Below are 22,611 nucleotides of genomic sequence, written 5' to 3' on the forward strand. Positions count from 1 at the left end.
AGTGTTAGCAGCCATTGGCTGAGAGCGCTGATTGGTTGCCGATCAGCTGCTGGTTTTCCAGCATACTCGTTCGACAGAAGCCGGCAGTGAGATTGGCATCTGTCAAACAAGGACCTGTACACACGGGCTGAATGTCAGCTGGTATCTACTGTACTGACTGATTTCAGCCGATATTCGGCCCGAGTGTACAGGGCTTTACTGCACATCAGCAAACCCAACTAACAGGCCTACTGCTTTTCACCCTCCACATACACAGTTTTGTGGTTTCCCCAACCTTTTTCTCCAACAGACATGACCTATCTGTCTCCAAAGCTACAGAGAACCGACTGTGTGCCTCAGGTGAACCTATATTGCTGGACAGAGAGAGGATACAAAACCCCCAGTGTATCAGAGGATTTTGAAAGGTAAGAAAGAAGCCTGGGAGCTGTGTGAATCCTGAACAGGACTGTTTCAGTTTCCCTGAAAAGGATCCTCTGCTACCAGACACATACAATCACAATTTCTCTTTAATCAAACTAGTCAAACTAAAATCTACATTTGTGGACAACATCCAGTTTTACACAGAAGTTATAGCATGATTTCTGTGCCTTTGATAATAAACCTCGAAGTAACAACCATGCTACTGCTTTTTAGAGTAGAGTTTATTGTTACCATAAACTTCCAATGTTCAATGTCTAGGACAAACAGAACACTTCAGAAAAGAAAAATCAGACTTCACACTTTTAGCATGTCCTAAAACAGTGGTATCCAAACTGCAGCCATTTGCTTGCCTTTATCTGGCCCTTCAGGCACTATTCCACCAAATGACACCAATGATGGGGCAACATCCCCCCTACTGACATCATCAATGGATCACTATTCTTCTCATTGATATCAACAAATGGGCAAAATTCCTCCCATTAAATCTAATGATGGGGGAGGGGGGGCACTGATGCCAGGGCATTTCCTACTCCCACTGGCCACAATTCGGACCAGCTAATACATGTAGGACAGTAAACTGTCCCTTTTCTTAGAAAGTTTAGGGACTAAAAATTGGAAATCTATTGTTGCATACAATATAGATCTCACAACTATTGAAGTAAACTGACATCATTCTTTGTCACCTTTGTATTGCTGTTTGTGTCCCTGTTGCAAATTTTCCTTCCCTTTCTATCTGGTGATACCATTGATAACAGAACAGGCGAGGGGTAATTTCCTTAGTAAAACCTGAAATGGATTTTAAGGGCTGGTAAACACAGGCTGCTTCAACAGAAACCGTCTGGCATTTGGTCCGTGTGTACAGCAGCCTGTCTGACTTCTATCAAATTGGCATACTGGAAAACTTGCATCCAATCAGTGCTGGTAGCCAACGGCTATGAGCACTGATCTGTGTGTTTTGGTGGGGAGCTGTCCCTGTCAGAACACAATAGCTCAGCGTGGGAGATCACCACACTAACATCGTTTACTTAGTATGGTGACCTTTCATTTTTTTTTTCATTCTTCCCACTATGTTGAAAGAAAAAAACCTTATCGTGGTTACCGAGCAGTACCCTTCTCCACTAACCATAATGAGAAAAAAAAACTGTTTTGGTTGGATATACATTTTAACACAAAGATGAATTTTACCATGGGGTATTTAAAACTGGCAAGTGCAGTGACACTAGATTCCCTGATATTAAACTGCTGATATTTGCAGCTTTTGTTCAATCAGTTCACTTAAAAATGGTCCCAATATGATTAGGCAGAAAGATTTAACGTAGGTTATATACTTTGTGCAACTAGCAATACACTATGTCAACATTAACTAATAATCAAATCAGGATTTAGATAAAAAAAAGTACCTTTGAAGTAAATAAAACCTTATCTTAATGTCAATCCTGCAGTTAGGAAAAAATCATTACCTGCTGAACAAGTTGGGAAACTGAGAAGAACAAAAGACCACATCTTAAAGCCTTCAGATGCAGCTGGCTTTGCTTTTCTTATGGTCTATACATAGCAATAAAAAGAATCCCTGACTAATCCAAAATATTGCCTAAGGTGATAAATGAGATTTCCCAAGCCCCAGTGGTCATTCTCACTGCAGAAAAATTATGTTTTAGAAATAAGATCTCTGTCCCTTGGTAAATCAATATTTTAAAGAATTATCTTAAAATTTAATGTTACAACTGTTTCATTTACCCAACACTGATTTAACATACAGTGAAATGTCTAAACCCATACCTCCATCTGATACATCAACTGCATCATCAGGATCTCTGTCGATCTCAATATAAGATGGTCCATAATTAGTCTGAAATGAGGGATTATCTGGCAAAAAAAATGTGTTTACAATCTGTACAAGAGCAAAGCATGTAACACCAGTACTGAATTAAACATGTTCTCTAAGAATATAAAGGTAAGCCTATCCTCCCCCCCCCTTTCTCCCTCCTCCCCCTTCCTCTCCCCTCCCCCTTTTCTTTTTCCCCCCAGCCCCCCCCCCTCCCTTCCCCTTTTCCTTTTTTCAGGGTTTGATATTGCTCATGGTTACTGTTTGTGTTTTATATTATGCTGATGTGTGGTATCCCTATTCGGTTCTGTCATTCCTTATTTCGGTGCTGTACTATATGGAGGAACTGTGTCTGTCTATTGTTTTCTTTTTTTCATTCTGCTGCAGATTATGTATCGCATTGTACCATGTTGTTTCTGTACCGATCTTGTATTGTCTGTTTGGTCAATAAAGCCCTCCGTTGATGTTAAAAAAAAAAAAACTATCTATGCTACAGTGCCTGGAAAAAGTATTCATACCCCTTGAAATTTTCCACATTTTGTCATGTTACAACAAAAAACATAAATATATTTTATTGGGATTTTATGTGATAGACCAACACAAAGTGGCACATAATTGTGAAGTGGAGGGAAAATGATAAATGGTTTTGAAAATGTTTTACAAATTAATATGTGAAAAGTGTTGCGTGCATTTGTAATCAGCCCCCCTGAGGCAATACTTTGTAGAACCACTTTTCACTGGAATTACAGCTGCAAGTCTTTTTCGGTATGTCTCTACCAGCTTTGCATCTAGAGAGTGACATTTTTGTCCATTCTTCTTTGCAAAATAGCTCAAGCTCTGTCAGATTGGATGGAAAGTGTCTGTGAACAACAATTTTCAAGTCTTGCCACAGATTCCCAATTGGATTTAGGTCTGGATTTTGACTGGGCCATTCTAACACATGAATATGCTTTGATCTAAACCATTCCATTGTAGCTCTGGATTTATGTTTAGGGTTGTTGTCCTGTGTGAACCTCCACACCAGTCTCAAGTCTTTTGCAGACTCTAACAGGTTTTCTTCTAAGATTGCCATGTATTTGGCTCCATCCATCTTCCCATCAACTCTGACCAGCTTTCCTGTCCCTACTGAAGAAACGCATCCCCACAACATGATGCTGCCACCATCATGTTTCACGGTGGGAATGCTGCGCTCAGGGTGATGTGCAGTATTAGTTTTCCACCACACAAAGCGTTTTTCTTTTAGGCTAAAAAGTTAAATTTTGGTCTCATCTGACCAGAGCACCTTCTTCCACGTTTGCTGTGTCCCCCACATGACTTCTCGCAAACTGCAAATGGGACCTCATATGGCTTGCTTTCTTCTTGACACTTTTCCATAAAGGCCAGAGTTGTGGAGTGCACAACTAATAGTTGTCCTGTGGATAGATTCTCCCACCTGAGCTGTGGATCTCTGCAGCTCCTCCAGAGTTACCATAGGCCTCTTGACTGCTTCTCTGATTAATGCTCTCCTTGCCCGTCCTGTTAGTTTAGGTGGACGGTCATGTTTTGGTAGGTTTAAGGTTTTGCCATACTCTTTCCATTTTTGGATGATGGATTGAACAGTGCTCCATGAGATGTTCAAAGCTTGGGGTATTTTTTTTATAATCTAACCCTGCTTTAAACTTCTTCACAACTTTATCCCTGACCTGTCTGGTGTGTTCCTTGGCCTTCATGATGCTGTGTATTCACTAATATTCTCTAGTAAATCTCTGAGGGCTTCACAGAACAGCTGTATTTATACTGAGACTACATTTCACAGAAGTGGATTTTATTTAATAATTAGGTGACTTCTGAAGGCAATTGGCTCCACTAGATTTTAGTTAGGGGTATCAGAGTAAAGGGGGCTGAATACAAATGCACACTACACTTTTCAGATATTTATTTGTAAAAAATTGTAAAAACCATCTATCATTTTCTTCCACTTCACAATTATGTGCCACTTTGTGCTGGTCTATCACATAAAATCCCAATAAAACACATTTACCTTTTTGGCTGTAACATGACAAAAACTACTATAAATGTACCCGTTAGTGGATATGAGAACTTAAGTGCAAAACGTTTGCAACTGAAGTACTCAAGGGAAGCAGAAAATAAGTGAATAATCTATCACATTAACCTCTATACTATATAGCCAAATGTTTTATAGACATAAAACAGCCTCCATTCATCTAGTAAGTATTCCTCAGGATTTTGGAATGTGCCTGTGGGAATGTGTGCTCATTTAACCAAAAGAGCATGCGAGTTGGTTTTCTACTCATACCAAAGGTGTTCAATAGGGCTGAGATCAGGGTTTTGTGCAGGTCACTCAAGGTTCTCCACTACAAATTTATCAAACCATGTTTTTATGGGCCTAGCATATGCCTAGTACACATGATCAGAAAATTGGATGACAAGAATCGCTTTTGGCGGGATCGTATGATAATTTGATTGTTAGTACATGGCTTTTTACAGCCAATCACAACTGTTCATGTGATAATATCCAAAGGAACAAGCACAAAAATGTTCTGGTACGATAACAGAACAAATGCTTTTCCTTTAATCAGTACAGTATTTGTAAAAAAATAATTGCATACAATACATTACATCACTTCCAAAGTTCTATTTTGTCGTATGAGAATTTTCAGAACTGTTGTAACTAGAGATGAGCGAATCGAACTTGGCGAAGTGGAATTCGTTTCGAATATTAGGAAAAATTCGATTCGCACCGAATCCGAAAATTAGCAAACTTCGGATGCACGAATCGAATTTTTCCCGATCGGCCGATTTTCATCCCTTCTACAGCCGGCAAAAAGTGTCCCTGCAGAGAGCTCCGCTATTTCTGACAGTTCTCTGACAGTTCCTTCACATTTACAGGGGTTGAAACATTGTATCTATTTGTTTCCATTTAGGATACAGATGTTTTTATTCGGAAACAAATAGATACAATGTTTCAACCGCTGTAAATGTGAAGGAACTGTCAGAGAACTGTCAGAAATAGTGGAGCTCTCTGCAGATACACTTTTTGCTGTACTGGAATTCTTCTTCTTTTCATTCTTCTTCTTCTTTTCATTCTTCTTCTTCTTTTCATTCTTCTTCTTCTTCTTTTCATTCTTCTGCTTCTTTTCATTCTTCTTCTTCTTCTTTTCATTCTTCTTTTCATTCTTCTTCTTTTCATTCTTCTTCTTCTTCTTTTCATTCTTCTTCTTCTTCTTTTCATTCTTCTTTTCATTCTTCTTCTTCTTCTTTTCATTCTCTTTTCATTCTTCTTCTCATTCTTCTTTTCATTCTTCTTCTTCTTCTTTTCATTCTTCTTCTTCTTCTTTTCATTCTTCTTTTCATTCTTCTTCTCCTTCTTCTTTTTCTTCTTCTTCTTTTCATTCTTCTTCTTCTTTTCATTCTTCTTTTCATTCTTCTTCTTCTTCTTTTCATTCTTCTTCTTTTCATTCTTCTTCTTCTTCTTTTCATTCTTCTTTTCATTCTTCTTCTTCTTCTTTTCATTCTTCTTCTTCTTCTTTTCATTCTTCTTCTTTTCATTCTTCTTTTCATTCTTCTTCTTCTTCTTTTCATTCTTCTTTTCATTCTTCTTCTCATTCTTCTTTTCATTCTTCTTCTTCTTCTTTTCATTCTTCTTCTTCTTCTTTTCATTCTTCTTTTCATTCTTCTTCTTCTTTTCATTCTTCTTCTTTTCATTCTTCTTCTTCTTTTCATTCTTCTTCTTCTTCTTTTCATTCTTCTGTTCATTCTTCTTTTCATTCTTCTTTTCATTCTTCTTCTTCTTCTTTTCATTCTTCTTCTTCTTCTTTTCATTCTTCTTCTTCTTCTTCATCTTCTTCTTCATCTTCTTCGTCGTGCCCCGTGACTGCCCAAATGAGTGAAGTGTGCGGTGATTCTAAGATCGACGGCACTCATCTGCATGTCATACTGACTGACAGTATTATTTCTCTTCCCCAGCAGACTCCAAGGGCATTTAAATTAAAGGTACAGTGTTCTGCACTAATATAAAGGCTCTCTGAAGCCTAGAAACCCTTTTAATAAGTTAAATTCGCAGCGAATAAATTCGCATCGAATCGAATTTATTCCGCAAATTCGGCGAATCAGCCGAATCAAATTTTTGAATAATTCGCTCATCTCTAGTTGTAACCTCTTAATTTTCGATATTAGACTAGCATGCAAAAAAAAAAAAAAAACCAAAACAGACAACCATTTGTCAGATATTCTCATCATGTGTATTGGGCATTAGGCACACAGTCATGCTGGAACAGAGAAGGGCATTCCCCTTGCCATGAGGTTGGAAGTGTAAAGTTGGTTGAAATGTTTTATATGCTGTAGCATTAACAGCACCCTTTACTTGAAGCATCTAAAGTCAGTAATTTGAAGGGAGACCCACAAACCTTTAGCCATATAGTGTATATTAGTTGTGGGTCTGAGACAATTCTTTCTGTCAAAGCTGGTTCATTGTTTAATGGTCACACTTTCTGGGTCTGTACATGCACAGTTATTACATGTATTTTGTGTTGAGTGATTTTACTTACAATGTCCTAAGACATGCGTCTCCTCCCTTGTTGCTGGAGCATATCCGGGTAACTGCATATTGTAATCTATATCTGTCTCCACAGCATTCATTGGAAGAAATCTTTGGTTCCGCCTCCGATTTCTTTCTCTAGGAAAATCATTTTCATGATCATAATTATCATTTTCTACATATGGGTTCTGTTGGAAAGATGAATCCTGTCTGAACTGTGCTCTGGAGGAGGGCCTGGATGAATGTCTGCTCTGAAGCCTGGAGAACATAAGCACAGATTTTTAGGGCAAGATAACAAAGCAGTTATAGCTAAATTAAGTGACTAATCAGAATACATCCAATTATGTTTGTGACTCACAGAAACATGTAATGTCTCCCGTTGCTGTCTCAGCCAGTGAGGAGAGAGAGTCCCCAGACAGCCAAGGCTCTTAGGCACATCATGATAGCGATAGGGCTCGGGTTAGTATTAGGGGGGCTGAAGAGGTTGCTGCACACCTTGAGCTTTTAGAACCATTTTAAATGGGCTGTAACAGAGTTTTAAAAGCAAACCTGTCAAGAACCTAATATACCAAATCAATCAGTCACCCCCTTTGGTGCCTAAACTTACTCTTAGAGCTACTGCCCCCAACTCTGATTGCTACCAATGCTCTGGTATTGGCTGGCAAACATTTGGAAGCAGAACCAGGGTTAAGAATAAATCCAGGCACAGACGGTGCCTAGTTCATAGTGGTGCAAAGGGTTTTTATTTTCTTGACAGGTTTATTTTAACCGCTTCCATACAGGGCACTTTTACCCCCTTCCTGCCCAGGCCATTTTTCAGGTTTCAGTGCTCTCACACTTTGAATGACAATTGCGCGGTCATACAACTGTACCCAAACTAACATTTTATCATTTTCTTCACACAACCAGAGCTTTCTTTTGGTGGTATTTAATCACCACTGGGGTTTTTATTTTTTGCTAAATTAACAAAAATTTTGAAAAAAACCCACATTTTTCTTTGTTTCTGTTATAAAAGTTGCAAATAAATAATTGTTCTTCATAAATTTAGGCCAAGATGTGTTCTACTACATGTCTTTGGTGAAAATAACCCAAATTAGGATGTTTTATTTAGTTTGTAGGAAAGTTATAGAGTTCACAAACTATGGTATAGATCTGAATATTGATCAATCCTGAAGTACTGACGGCCAATCTAATTTCTTGAGGTCCAAGAATGTCAGAACAGTACAGATATCCTCCAAATTACCCCTTTTTGCAAAGTAGACAGTCCGATGTATTTCATAAGAGGCATGGTGAGTTTTTTGAAGTTGTAATTTTTTTGTCATAATTTTTCAGAAAATTAAAAAAATTAAAAAAATTATTTTCACTATTTTTTTTTTTACATACTGTCACCAGTGCAGTACAGCATCATCATATAACTGGCATGGCGGTGATCAGGGACACTGACTGGTAACAGTATGGAAAATAAAAATTATCATTTTTTTTATTAGTTTTCATTTTTTATTAAATTTTTTTCTCTTTTTTTAAGATTTTTTTTCATATTTCACTATGACCAAAGTAGTATAATGTTACCATAGTAACATTGTACTACTTTGGGGAAGTGATCAGTATTTTTTTTTTTTACACAAATTGCTTACAGTAAAGAATTACTTTGCTATAAGCAAGCATTTACCTGAATGGCATCGATTCCTTCAGGGTTTTTTTCTTGTGCTTAGCTGTGATTTGCCCACGGCTAATCACATGACACAGCTGGGCTGTAATTAGCCCAGCTTGTGCATGTGATCACTGTGACCATTCACAGCTAGACACACTTGTATACAATGGATGGCATGAAAGGAAGCCATCCAATATATACAACTGTCATATGACCTGGTCACAGCAGGTCACATGGTACTGGAAACAGGGCCGGTATACAGATCTGTCATCGGCCATGTCCGAGGTACATGGCTGGTGACAGATCGCACTGCAGAGCGGCCCTGCAGGCGGACACACTGCGCATGACTGAAAGGATGCCATATGGCATCCACCCGGAGGGGTGAGCTGTTCACCCAGCCGCCTTTGTGCTATTGGCCGGGTGGGAACAAAAATAACCAATCTGTGCTCTGATATGATAAAGTGGTTGTAAAGGCTATTTTTCCCTAAAATAACAAACATCTTATACTACCTGCTCTGTGCAATGGTATTGCCCAAAATAGTCTCTTACCTCCTCTTCTGGGGTCCCCCACTGGTTCTCTCCGCTCCTCCTTTTCTGCATGTGCCCCCAATAATAACCGGCTGCTATGGGGGTACTCATGTAGGCTTGCTCAGCCCCACCTCTGCCCCTTTCTGACATGATTTGATTGACAGCAGCAGGAGCCAATGGCTCTGCCGCTGCCTCTATGTTTTGTGAGAGTAGAGAGAGGGAAGAGCACCACTGCAGACGGACGCAGCGCTGAATCGAAAAAGGACTCATGTAGGTATCTATGGAGGTGGAAAAGGGGTGGGAGGAGGTCATAGAACTACTGGAATATTTTTTACCTTAATGCAGGGAATCTATTACAGTAAAACATGTCTTGCCTTTAGAACCACTTTAAAGCAAAAAAATTAAAACCAGAAGAAGGGCAGAATCAGCTATTGCTGACACATCTTTAAAGTCATACTAAAGCTAAAAAGGCTTTTTTACCTTAACTCCTTGCATTATTCCTGTGTCCTCCCCCTTCCCTATTTGAAGGGGTAAAGAGGAGAGAATAGGTCAGCACTGTGGATGGCTGGTTCTTTTCTCCCCTCTCTTCCTCTTCACACAGGGACTCGAACAGGAGCAGGAGCCATTGGTTCCTTCTGCTGTCAATAAAATGCAGTGAGGAGGAAGTGGAGGTGGGGTTAAGTCCTGCCATGTATGTGGAGCACAGCTCCATAGACACATAGCTCGGGAGGGAGCAGACACTGTGTGCCCCCATAGCAAACTGCTTGCTATGGGGACACACAAAGAAGAGGAGCCAAGAACGCTGGCGGGGGGACCCGAGAAGAAGAGGCTGCAAAATGCAGGTGAGTATAACATGTTTGTTATTTTAATTTAAAAAATAACTTTGGTAACACTTTAATGTTGGAAGCTCCAGGGCTGTCATCCTTACCTTTTCTTCACTTTTAAGTGAATCATTAAAGTGCAATTGCAGCCAAAACTTTTGTTTTTTAGTTTTGGATAGAGTAGAGAAGGATTAAAATACCTGTCGGGTTTTTATTGCTGTCTGTGTCCTCATTAGAGAAATTCACTCTCTTCATTTGTCCTGGCGAAAGTGAAAGAAAATCACAAATTTTTAGCTGCCACCAGAACAGCAATAGAAGAGAAATCTTCCAAATTTTCCAATGGGAACATCAGAGCGAAATCTCTACAAGACACAGACTGCATAAAAACTGATATGGGTTATAACCCTCCTCCAAACTGTCCAAAATAAAAAATAAAAAATATTTTGGCATTAGTTTTACTTCAACCCAGAACAGGTGTTCACTTCCTTGGCTTCAAAAACAATTCTATAATGGCAGCCTCAATGTTTCTGCTCGGACAGGTGGAATTGACAAAATCTGAAAATACTCCCAGAGGCTTGCTAAGGATTTACATTAGTATTTGTGTGTTTGTTTCCATTTCCATTTATGTGTTCTGGAAATAGTTCACAATGACCGGCGGGTCACTGTGTTCCCATTCTTTTAGTCAAACTGACAGAAATGATACAAGGAAACAAAAAACTTGCAGCATAAAGAAGGTGAAAAGTCAATGCTGACTACAGATGGCAACACAAAAGAGGCCAGCCAGTTGTAAGTGAGCGGCAGTGGAATTCAGGTTACAACCACATTGTTCTATTTTTTCTTCTAGCTCATTCTCCTGCACTGCACCTATTTCTTCTGAGAAAAGCCTCTAGAAATAATGTTTTCTGTTTCTGCCAGGGCTCTTTCATCATTTATTGTTGCTCTTGACATTGTGCTCATTGTTATTATTATACAGGATTTATATAGCACCAACAGTTTACACAGCACTTTACAAAATGAAGGTAGACATTACAGTTACAATACAATTTGGTACAAGAGGAAACAGAGGGCCCTGCTTGTTTGAGTTTACAATCTAGGAGGAAGGGCTGAGTGATACAAAAGGTAATAGCTGTAGTGGGATGACCTGATGGAGGAAATAAATGGTGGTTTACTAGGTAGAAGCAGGATAGGCTTTTTTAAAGAGAGAGGTTTTCAGGAATGGTCTAAAAGTGGATAGATTAGGAGACAGTCAGACAGATTGGGGTAGGGAGTTCCATAGGATGAGAGAAGCTCGGGAGAAGTCCTGGAGGCGAACATGGGAGCATGTGACAAGGGAACTCACTTAGATAAAACCACTAATTAAAATTGTATGTTCGGTCCATCACAACCTCTTGGTTATCTAGTACTAATTATTTGGGGCTCATCAAGGTCCACTTCAGCATTTTGTGCACCAGTTGCTGAGTTCTGTGAGTGTGCAGACCCAGTTCTGTCCATTTTAGATGTCGTGAAATCTATTACACAAAGGGGCGAAATTCTGAGACCTAAAGCTGTAATTTACTCAGAATCACATGTAGGAGATTACTAAAACCTTGTTGCTCTGGATACCAAAGCTAGGATTAAAGCGTAGTTCCACTCATCTTTTACAATTAGCCACATTGTAATGTGCACCCATAGCAATGCGATGTTTGCATACTTACAGTGTATGGTGAAATTTCTTACGAAGTGTCAGGGACTGCGGGTCTCGCAGCGGCGCACAGGTCTGCACATACACAGATTGCCTAGGTGCACTAATGTGCAGGCACTAGGACCTGGGCGTCGGCATCGGCAATTGCACCAATGACGGTGCAGGGCGCACTATTTAAACTGGCCGGATGGTGGCTAGGTTGCCGCAAGGTCTAGTTCCTGTACCCGTGTTCTGAAGTGTGTTCCTGTTACCGATCCTGCTTGTCCTGATTTGTGTTGACCTTCTCCTGCTCTGACCCCCGGCTCGTCCCTGACTACTCTCCTGTCTGTTGTTATATTACTATTGGACCTCCCGTTGCTGTACCTTGGCTCGTGACCCGGCTGCTCTCTGTCTACTGTTTGGTACCTACCTGCCTCCACCATTACCGACCTGGCTAGTCTGACTACGCTCATTCCTGACTGTCATCCATCCATCCCGCTCGGGACCAGGACTTGTCAGCCTCTTCACAGCAGGCTCACCCCCCCCCCCCCCCGGCACGTACCCTCGGCGGGAGCCCTCTACCACAGTTGGGTGCACTCAGGGGTCGCGACCTGGTTTCAGTCTCGCACCAAGTCCATCCCCACCATCAGGGGCTCTGGTGAAAAGGCAGACTGGGACTTAGACTCCGCATCCTGGGAAATCCCGTTCTGTGGATCACTAGAGATTTCGCCGGGCGGTGCCTGACACGAAGGTTCCTTTTTATCAGTAGCCTTCCCCACGACTTCCAGTCATCATCAGCCTGGCCCATTTACTCTTGGGATATCTATGTCATCTATCCCAGGAGTGTTTGGGCATCTAGTGTGGGTACAATTGCAAGATTTCCTGACCAGAACAAAGCACGTCTCACAGTGTCATTACTGAGCAGGAGCGAGATAAGGAGGTGCATGCTGGGTAGCCAGCTATACGAAATGTGGGTAATGAAGCCAGGACAACTTCAGCTGCCCACATCCTCCTTGGCCACAGCCGGAATTGAGGGAGAAATGATAATTTAGTAAGTAATTATAATGTGCGCATGGCAAGCAATATGTATTGCAGTTATGGTGAATTGCAATGCTCCCGATGATGTGATTGGTATATTTTGGCTAGGAGACTGGAACCCCGCTTTAACCACTTGCTGACCGCACTATAGCCAAATGGCACCATATGACATCCTCCCAGAAACACGCCCTTCTGCGCTCCTGTTGCGGCACGCACCCGACACGCTCTTTGATCGCTGTGTTTATCGGACACAGCTGATGACAGATCACGACAAAGGGTCAATCACAGCTGCACTTTACTACATGATCAGCTGTGTCCAATCACAGCTGATCACAATGTAAACACAGTTGCTGGTTATCGACAGCACTTTCTTCACACTGTCACAGCGTGAAGAGAGGAGAGTCCATAACTGACAACTGTGAAAGGGGACATTTAGACTGATAATAAGGGCATGGATTATCAGTGTCTTGATTATCAGTTCAGCCCCAACAACCTGGCTGACAATAGTGTCCACCAGTGCTGCCAGTCAGTGTTCATCAGTGCTGCCAGTCAGTGTACATCAGTGCTGCCAGTCAGTCTCCATAAGTGCTGCTAGTCAGAGAATATCAATGCCGCCAGTCAGTGCTGCCTGTCAGTGCCCATCAGTGTCACCTATCACTGCCCATCAGTGCTGCATATCAGTGCAGCCTCATCAGTGTCTCCTCATTGGTGCCCATCAGTGCAGCCTCATCAGTGCACATCAGTGAAGGAGAAAAATCACCCGTTTGAAAAATGTTATAACAGAACTAAGACAAACGTGTTTTTTTTTCAACATTTTTGGTCTTTTTTCGTTTGTTTAGCAAAAAATTTAACACCCATTGGTGATTAAATACCACCAAAAAAAAGCTTTATCTATCTAAAGAAATGATAAAAATGTTGTTTGGGTATGGGCACGCAATTGTCATTCAAAGTGCAACAGCACTCAAAACTGATAATTGGCCTGGGCAGGAAGTGGGTGAAAATGCCCAGTAGGCAAGTGGTTAAAGCGGAACTCCACTCAAAAGGGGAATTTCCACTTTAGGCCTTTTTGCCCCACTCCCTATTAAGGATTGGCACCTCTTGGGAGTGTGGCGATGGGGAGCCTGTACCCATATTTGACAGGTAACCGCTTCCACTTTCGCTGTGATCACCCATGGTGATCAGAAGCAGAAGTTGTCTTCCTCCCTCCCTCACTGTAGTCTTCTGGGACATGTAACAGTTCCCAGAAGACAGTGGGACAATTCACAAAATGCAGCACTACTCTCTCATGTGCAATGGGCACCTGACTTTGAAGCTGAACTGAAGATGCTGGCGCTGAGGAGAGAAGACGGCCAGTGAAACCAGTTGTGGTGAGGACACCACTGGACTGAGGGTCAGGTAAGTGTCTGTATTTTAAAAGTCAGCAGCTACAGTTTGTCTTCTGGCACAATGGCATTTTTTATTAAAGTGTATCTATGGTTAAAATGTAAAATATATTAATTTCCACTTTCAATTATTTTTAGCCTATTTCTATTTCTGAACAATCTTTAAGTTTGTAAACTTACCTTATGAAAATCCCCACACATTTACTTCCTTAAATTCTGTGGCACATACAGTATTCACTATGTCCTGTGAGTAGGCACTGCTGTGTCACACATTTCACAGAGCCTGCCTTCTGAAGTACAAAGGTGCTGAGAGGAGGAGTTTCATGTGTTTCCTGGAGTTACTTTTTAATATATCGTTGCCCTAAAATATTAAATGACTGCCTTAGCTTTAGGTGAAAACCTCTGGTAAAACAATTGTGTTCTATTATCCTCAGGGATAACAATGTCATTTACAGGTTATCCAAACTCAAGAATTAAAATGTTATATATTGCAGCTTACCAGTTCTTGTGGCTACATTAGTTTTCTTTTTTAGGCTAAGTACAAAAAATACCTGTAGATCTTCCCCGAAATCAAATGTCCTTCTGTCCTTCAGCTTTCCCCACTATCTTCTGTGGAGTACAGAACAAAACCCCCTATGTTATGAACATTGGGTTTGTAGGACAAAAGCCTTGGGTGACAACATTGCTCCTCCACAGGAACAATACAGTAAGTAAGCATTGCCACCCTATGACTGGAAATGTGTTACTGTCAGAATCACTAGGTCAAAACAAAGCAAAAAAGCCTAAAGTATGATTTTGAGAATGTTTTCCCTCTTTGTATTATGTTTATGCCAATGTCTGCTTGTGTGGTGGTGTTGAACGATCTGGAGACAGGCAGCAGATAGAATTCCTGGCCATCCAGTGCTTAAGAGCTTCTGCATCCTAGCGGTTCCTAGAATCATCCAACAGTTTGGCTACAAATTTTCATAACTTTTTAAGTAGATAAACTTTCATATTGGCAAGTACAAATTCAAGCCTTAGTACAGACATACCCTCTATCAATCTCAAGAGTCTCGGAATCATGGTATGCAGAGTTATAAAATCCATCATTGTAGTTTAAAGCCATAGCGATTGTATATTCTGTCTTGCTGTTAAGACTTTACTTTTTCATATGTTTCTTCTTACATATTTTTCTGAAAAATAAAATATATATATGTTAAACAATAGCAGAAACAATGCAGGTAAACCATTATACTGGCTAGTTATTTACTTAGGCAGTTTAGGCCTATCCAAGCCTGATTTTCATATGCCTAACATCAGGGATATGCAAAGAAAAACTATTTTTACTGAAAATCAAGATATATTTGGATGACAAAGCCACTTGTAAGTTTATTTCATGCAGTCATAAGGTTTTCATATGCTAAAGAAGAAAACTACCCAAAAGAGGGGAGCAGAGTGAGAACCTCAATCAGGATTTTTTTGTCTATTTCCGTCCCTGTTACTGAGATGGATCCTTACTTCAATGATGATCAGATTATGATAATGCCCTTCCTAAATGTGTGTAGTAAACAAACTGCCTTACCTTAAAGTAATGCACGTTGACATGCAGCAAAACCCACATTAATGTGCATGTGCTAAAGCGGCACAATAGTGTGAACAGCTCCCCACGCATTTGATGGAGGGTTTAACCATTTACCAGAAAAAAAGCTTTGGCTGGAGTTCCAATTAAAAGAATTCTGTAGCCAAGTGGTAAGAATTTTTACTAGTTCTTGCCACTTACTTCTGTATATTGTAAGTTAATTAGAAGAATTAAATACTTATAAGGAGTGGCGTCCCGAGGCAGGTGACACCTACTGCACAGGGTGACATCGGACCCGCTCCACGAAAAGGTAAGTTGTAAAGCAAGCCAACGATCCCCATAGGATGGACCGATCCATTCTGCGGGGGTTAATCGGCTTTCTTTACAACTTACCTTTTCGTGGAGCGGCTCCAGTGTCACCCCGTATAGGTTGCATGCCAACGATCTCCGCAGGATGGATCGGATCTGTGGATTGGTGAACATAATGGATCAGACTCCGATCCATTATGCTCAATCCGCAGATCCGAACCATCCTGCGGGGATCGTTGGCTTTCTTTACAACTTACCTTTTCGTGGAGCGGGTCCGGTGTCACCCCGTATAGGTTGCATGCCAATGATCTCCGCAGGATTAATCGGATCTGTGGATTGGTGAGCATAATGGATCAGACTCCGATCCATTATGCTCAATCCGCAGATCCGAACCATCCTGCAGGGATCGTCGACACGCAACCTATACTGGGTGACACCGGACCCGCTCCACGAAAAGGTAAGTTGTAAAGAAAGCCAACGATCCCCGCAGGATGGATCGGATCTGCGGATTGGGGAGCATAATGGATCGGAGTCCGAACCATTATGCTCAATCTGCAGATCCAAACCATCCTGCAGGGATCGTCGACACGCAACCTATACTGGGTGACACCGGACCCGCTCCACGAAAAGGTAAGTTGTAAAGAAAGCCAACGATCCCCGCAGGATGGATCGGATCTGTGGATTGGGGAGCATAATGGATCGGAGTCCGATCCATTATGCTCAGTCCGCAGATCCAATCCATTCTGCGGGGATCGTCAGAGGGGGTGTCACCAAGTGTTATCACACCGGGTGACACCAACCCTTGGGACGCCCCTGCTTATAAGTGTATTTGATGGATCACAGTAATGATTTCTCATACAATATTTTTCTAATCAACCAAAATACAAAAGTTTGCACAGTCAATCTCTGAAATAGAGTTATCATCAGTTTGATTCTATAATAAAGCAAAATAAGATTATTTGAAGTTAACAATGTAAAAGGGGCCCAAGCTTTCAGATCCCACCCATCCTATTTCAGCATTACAGGAAAAGCCAACGCACAATTTTGGAACGCTGTAGGCAAATACTTCAAGGGTTAAAATTAAAGAGACTGATTCATTAGTCCCTATGGTGGAAAAATTAAATGCAGTATACCGGTATACCCTAATTACATTTCATTGGAGAATGGAGTGAAAATATTTTATAAAAGCATTTTTGTAAAGGCCTGTTCACACTACCCTGGAAAGTCACATTAAGTGGTTTAGAGTGCAGGAGCTGTCCATTCCAGCTGTAGTGAGCTGGAGCAAGGGACAGCATGATGCCCAGTTCAGTGCATCACAGAGCTCGCTTTTTGTTGTATCAGCTTTATTTGAAGTGCACAAAAGTGACACTTCATTCATGTTACTGTACAGCAGCACGTCGTATTGCGCTGCTGTACAGTGACATACGATCTTATTTTGTACACTGCAATAAAATACAGCATGTCTGCATGTTATCACAGTTAACTGCACTGCACTTCTGGGATGTGAATAGAACAAATAGAAAACAATTTTGTGTCTTAGCCGTGACCTGCGCTCATTCAGTGTAGTAAAACGTAGGTCATACCACTATGTTTGAATAGGGTCTAAAGCAAGAATATTCTTCCAGTTATGTGAAATGTAAAATATTATATAAAATATATACCTTTTTACATCTAACAGGAAGCATATTTTTTATAGAGTAGGGAAGGTTTTTTTGATAGAATAGGGAACTTTGTTTGCCATCTGCATCCTACTGGGCAGATTTTCTTTCATTTCCGTAATCTCCCTAGGAGGGAAACAGACAGCAATAAAAACTTACAGTTCAAATTTAGGGACACGTTATATGTTTTTAGGGTGGAACGTGTAACATGTTCCAGCTCATGCAGCTCTCCCTTGACCCCCCCCCACCTTGTGACAGAGGATCAGGGATCACCTTCCAGCACCCACTGTCACAATTTGAAAAGAGCTTGGCCATGCGGGACTCTGCCCACACGTTTGTGTCATTCCATGTTCTGTGAATGAATGCCTACAAGTAGCGTCAGCCTTTGCAGCTGACAGCTCATAGTTCTCAATGAACTGTGAGGGCGCTGATGATCACTTCTAGTTCATTGAGCATCCTGGACTGAAGTAACTGCCTGCCTGTAACGGAGGTATGGGTAGACAGCTACTCTGACAGTCTGCAGGAGCCTGACATTGCAAATCTGATGATCATGGGTACAATGCTTCACAGGCTCCTAAGAAAAAAAATAGTAAATTTGCCTGCAGAAAATGCTTTTGTCCTTAGATTCATTTTAAGCACATGTTTCAATTGAAACATTATTAATTCATGAAGCCAAAGTGAATATATGTTTAATTTATAATTACATTTGCGTAGATAGTGTCTAATTATTTATTTATCAAGATGTTATGACTGAAAAGAAAAGTGAAGAACAAGGAACTGCAGATGTTTTAGAATATTATGAGTGAGAAGCTGAAATAATAAAATCCAATCTACCGCTCCATTGCAGCTGCATTTTCCTCTATCACTTCTATTGGTAAGGTTTTACAAACAGTGAGAGTATACTGGGCACAATTCACTAAAGCTTATTGCATGAGTTAAGTCAGTCACATGACCACATATCGCATGCGATACTGATGTGAATTCACTATTTGCTAGTATGAGGTATTTACTGAAAATAGCAAAAACAGTTGGTAAATACCGCATAAAAAGACCTTAAAGTCAATTCACAAAAGGAAATAAATAATTAAATGCATGCTGTAATTAAGTAGTGGTCCAGGCATGCGGTATGTATTGGTATCTGTCAGAACTGTCATGGGTTACATAGTTACATAGTTAGTCTTGCTGAAAAGACAAAAGTCTATCCAGTTCAACTATTAAAAAAAAGGTTATAATCCTATACCCACAGTTGATCAAGAGGAAGGCAAAAACCCCCAGCAAAGCATGATCAAATTTGCTCCTGCAGGGGAAAAGATTCCTTCCTGATCCCTCAAGAGGCAATCGGATATTCCCTAGATCAATGTTACCGATAAATGTTAGTATCCAGTTATATTCTTTGTATCTAGGAAAGAATCCAGGCCTTTTTTAAAGCAATCCACTGAGCTGGCCAGAACAATTGCACGGTCATGCAACACTATACCCATATGAAATTGTTATAATTTTTTTCACACAAATAGAGCTTTCTTTTTGTGTTATTTAATCGCAATGAGTGTTTTTTGCTCTATAAACAAAAAAAAGGCAAAAAATTAGAAAAATTTGAAAAAAAAAAGTTTTTCTTTGTTTCTATTATAAAATTTTGCAAACAGGTAATTTTTCTCCTTCACTGATGTGCGTTGATGAGGCTGCACTGATGGGCACTGATAGGCAGTACTGATGGGCACTGATGAGGTGGCACGGATAGGCACTGATAGGAGGCACTGATGAGCTGGCACTGATGATGCTGCACTGATAGGTGGAACTGATGGGCAGCACTGATGGGCGGCACTGCTGGACAGCACTGATGAGTGGCACTGCTGGACAGCACTGATGGGTGGCACTGCTGGGCACAGGTGGGTGGCATTGCAGGGCACAGGTGGGTGACACTGATGGGTACAAGAGGGTGGCACTGATGGGCACAGGAGGGCGGCACTGATGGGTACAGGTGGGCGGCACTGATGGGCACAGGTGGGTGGCATATATGGGCAGCACTGCTGAGCACTGATGATCAGTGCCGTTCACTTCTCTGACAATTGCCGTTTATCGGTAGTACGTTGGGTGCGCACTGCTGGGGGCGCACAGGGGGCGTGTTCTGGAATTACGTACATGGACGTCATCCCAGAGCCAGACAACTGCGCTGTAGCTGTCCTTTGGCTGTTGTATGGTAGAGAACTGGTTAAGGAATTGGTGGCTGCATAGTCCCTAACAACCTACGAGTCATCAGCTGTCAGCGGGGTTCTCCACTGACAGCTGAATGTAAAGAAAAAATTGGCAGCAATTAAAAAAATTATTTTAAAAAATGGCGTGGGGTCCCCCCTCCATCCATACCAAGCCCTTCAGGTCTGGTATGGATTTTGAGGGGAACCCCCATATCAAAATGTTTTTAAAAAATGACATGGGTTTTCTCCCCAAATCCATACCAGACCCTTAGCCGAGCATGCAGCCCGGCAGGTCAGGAAAGGGGGGGACGAATGAGCAAGCGCCACCCCCCCTGAACCATACCAGGCCACATGCCCTCAACATGGGGGGGGTGCTTTGGAGCGGTGGTGCTTCCCCCCCCCCCCCCAAAGCACCTTGTCCCCATGTTGATGGAGATTGGTATGGATGGAGAGGGGACCCCATGCCATTTTTTAAATTATTTTTTCCACTCAAAATCCATTCCAGACCTGAAGGGCTTGGTAAGGATGGAGGGGGGAGACCCCACATTGTTGTTTTATTATTGTTTAATTGCTGGCAATTCTTTCTTTTACATTCAGCTGTCAGTGCGGAACCTTGCTGACAGCTGAAAGATTACCGCATGGTTTTCACTACTAAAATACCACATGACTTGATACAATAACAGTGGAATTTTAGTAGCGTTTTTTAGTGAGTTCAAATGTTTTTCTTTAATAATGCTGTGCGGTATCCTACCGCATACTCAGATATGGTTAGATACCGCTTAGTGAATTGACAAGACAGCTGCTTTTATGCTTGCTTCCAGACATCCTAGGATTGAAATCAACATTGTACTAGCGTACACTATTGTACTATACAGTAAGGTACACAGCAGAACAACCGCTTGTGGCAGAGGGTGCACACAGCTGACAATGTCTGGCAAAAACGTGAGCTACTTTCGTGATTTGGCATGTGAATGCCTGATCGCATCTTTGAAAGTTTGCAACTTGGTGGTTGTTCGTATCTTTGAAAGTTCGCAACTCGAATGTTTGTAAGTAGAGGACTTACTGTACTTCTGATTTCCCAAGGGACTCAGCACCTGTTAAAACAACTGACACCAACAGGGGAGCACCATACTGCCAGACGGGCCCCCCATTTTGTAACCATCTCACCTTTCCACAAACCCCCCCCAAAAAACTCTAATATGCCAAGCTTCTGTGACAATCACAGTAAAATCGAAATTTGTTGTCAAACCGTAAAGGAGGGAAGGCAGAAGAGAAAATTCCCTTTCTAAGTGAACAGCCTTTTTGCCTTTAGTAAACCAACCCACTAGTTTGCAAAATCTAGTATTTGTGACAGTGGTGCTACCAGTTTACCTGACAACTAGCTTGGATTACAGAGGATTTAGTACAAAGACCATGTTGCAATATTCCAGGAAGTATCCTTCATTATTAATATTTCCTGAAACAGTTCATAGTCTGATCACATAGTCTGACACAAAGACTGTACCTAGCACCTGAACATTTTATACAGTTAGGTGTTAGCACCTGTTTTTCTGTTTACTAAGAGAGTGGAAGTCATTCTGAAATTCATATTGAAAGAACTGTGTAAATATTAGCTGAAACCTATTTCAGATGCCACACTATAGCAATGCAGTTAAGAGGAATTATTTAAGCAAACACTATCAGTAGATTGTAAATACCTAATACTTGGCCACCCCTGAGATATAAATAAACAGCAAGCAAAAGTTTGACATCTAAACATTGTTTTAATTTTTTTATTTTCCCAAATTGCCTATTAATTTAATTTTAAATAAATATTTATATAACTATTTATATTGGCAGTTTTAGTACTGAAGTGGAAGTGGTAGGAGGGTTATAGTACCCATGACCCTGGAAAGGCCCATATCTGAACCCAGTTAAGAATACTTGTCTTTTTTTCCCCATCGTTGCATTGAAATGTATGTAAGCCCAAAAACAAAAATTGAATGTATGCATCTTACATTTACCTTAAATGTGGTGGCTGCATTAAATTCTTTCTTTCAGGCATTTTCCTTTCTTTAACCTGGGAAGTTACACACTTCTATTCCTGGGTGGCTATGCTTACTCACCCCACTATATCTATGGAGGGAGCGTTGGTTGTCATTCTAGGTTACTGTCCTGATTTGGACTTAAAGTGGAGTTCCACCCAAAAGCGGAAGCTCTGCTTATTTGCCTCCTCCCCCTCTCCACTGCCATGTTTGGCACCTTTTGGGGGGGAGCAGGTAGCTGGTTTTCCCACTTCCAGCTCAGTTTGCTGCGGTGAAGCGACCCGGAGGTTCGGAACTTTCACAGGTCCCAGGAGACTACTCAGAAGGCACGGCATGACTCACGCATGCGCAGTCGGCACCAAGCTGTGAAGCTGCAAGCTGATGCCGGCACCGTGGAGGACAGAAGGAGAGAAGGGACTGCAAGGGTGAGTACATTGCTGGACCCCGGGACAGGTAAGTGTGTGTTTATTAAATGTCAGATACAGTTTTTGTAGCTGCTGACTTTTAACAAACATAGAAACGGCTGGAACTCCACTTTAAAACATATCTTCCTCTCCATCTTTATTCTATGGGGGGATTTAGTAGTTTACAAAAGAAAAGTTATTTGCTCTACTCGATGGAACATCCAAAAAATTAAAACTACTGAAGGCACAATATCTAAGGATTAGTAAATTGCAATATATTTCATATTTGTACTTGGATTTATATATCTTTCTAGCAGCTTCTTCTATTAGAAAGAATAGGCTTTCATGCTCATAATGCTGTTTAAATATATAAATTGCATCATCACAAATGAAAGGTATTAAAAGGTCTGTTTACAAAAAAGCAACAATTTAGTTATACATGGCATCTTGCAGGTCAAGCCAGCCATTGGCTTCTTTTTTATTCAAGTCTTTCTTGAGGCTGGGTTCACACTGATGCAGTGCGGAATTCGCAGCGTTTTCTGTGAGAATTCCGCTCCACATCAGAATTGCACTCTGTTAATGCAAATCGCTGCGGGTATGTATG

At 41.2% G+C, this 22,611-nt stretch overlaps 1 protein-coding gene across 1 annotated transcript in view; it reads right to left on the reverse strand.

Moving 5' to 3' along the window:
• The window catches only part of TMC5 (transmembrane channel like 5), a 195,401-nt gene that overhangs the window by 128,613 nt on the left and 44,177 nt on the right, over positions 1 to 22,611 (reverse strand). Inside the window, exons 2-4 of the mRNA XM_089679055.1 lie at positions 14,894 to 15,034; positions 6,793 to 7,040; positions 2,200 to 2,286 (exon numbers count right to left, since the gene is read on the reverse strand). Of these exons, the coding sequence (XP_089535181.1) occupies positions 2,200 to 2,286; positions 6,793 to 7,040; positions 14,894 to 14,967 (409 nt within the window). The 5' untranslated portion in view covers positions 14,968 to 15,034. The remainder of the gene's footprint in view (positions 1 to 2,199; positions 2,287 to 6,792; positions 7,041 to 14,893; positions 15,035 to 22,611) is intronic.

This window comes from Staurois parvus, unplaced genomic scaffold (assembly GCF_062004578.1).
Source record: "Staurois parvus isolate SC_StPar_1 unplaced genomic scaffold, SC_StPar_1.0 ptg000217l, whole genome shotgun sequence".
In the NCBI taxonomy this organism is placed as follows: domain Eukaryota; kingdom Metazoa; phylum Chordata; class Amphibia; order Anura; family Ranidae; genus Staurois; species Staurois parvus.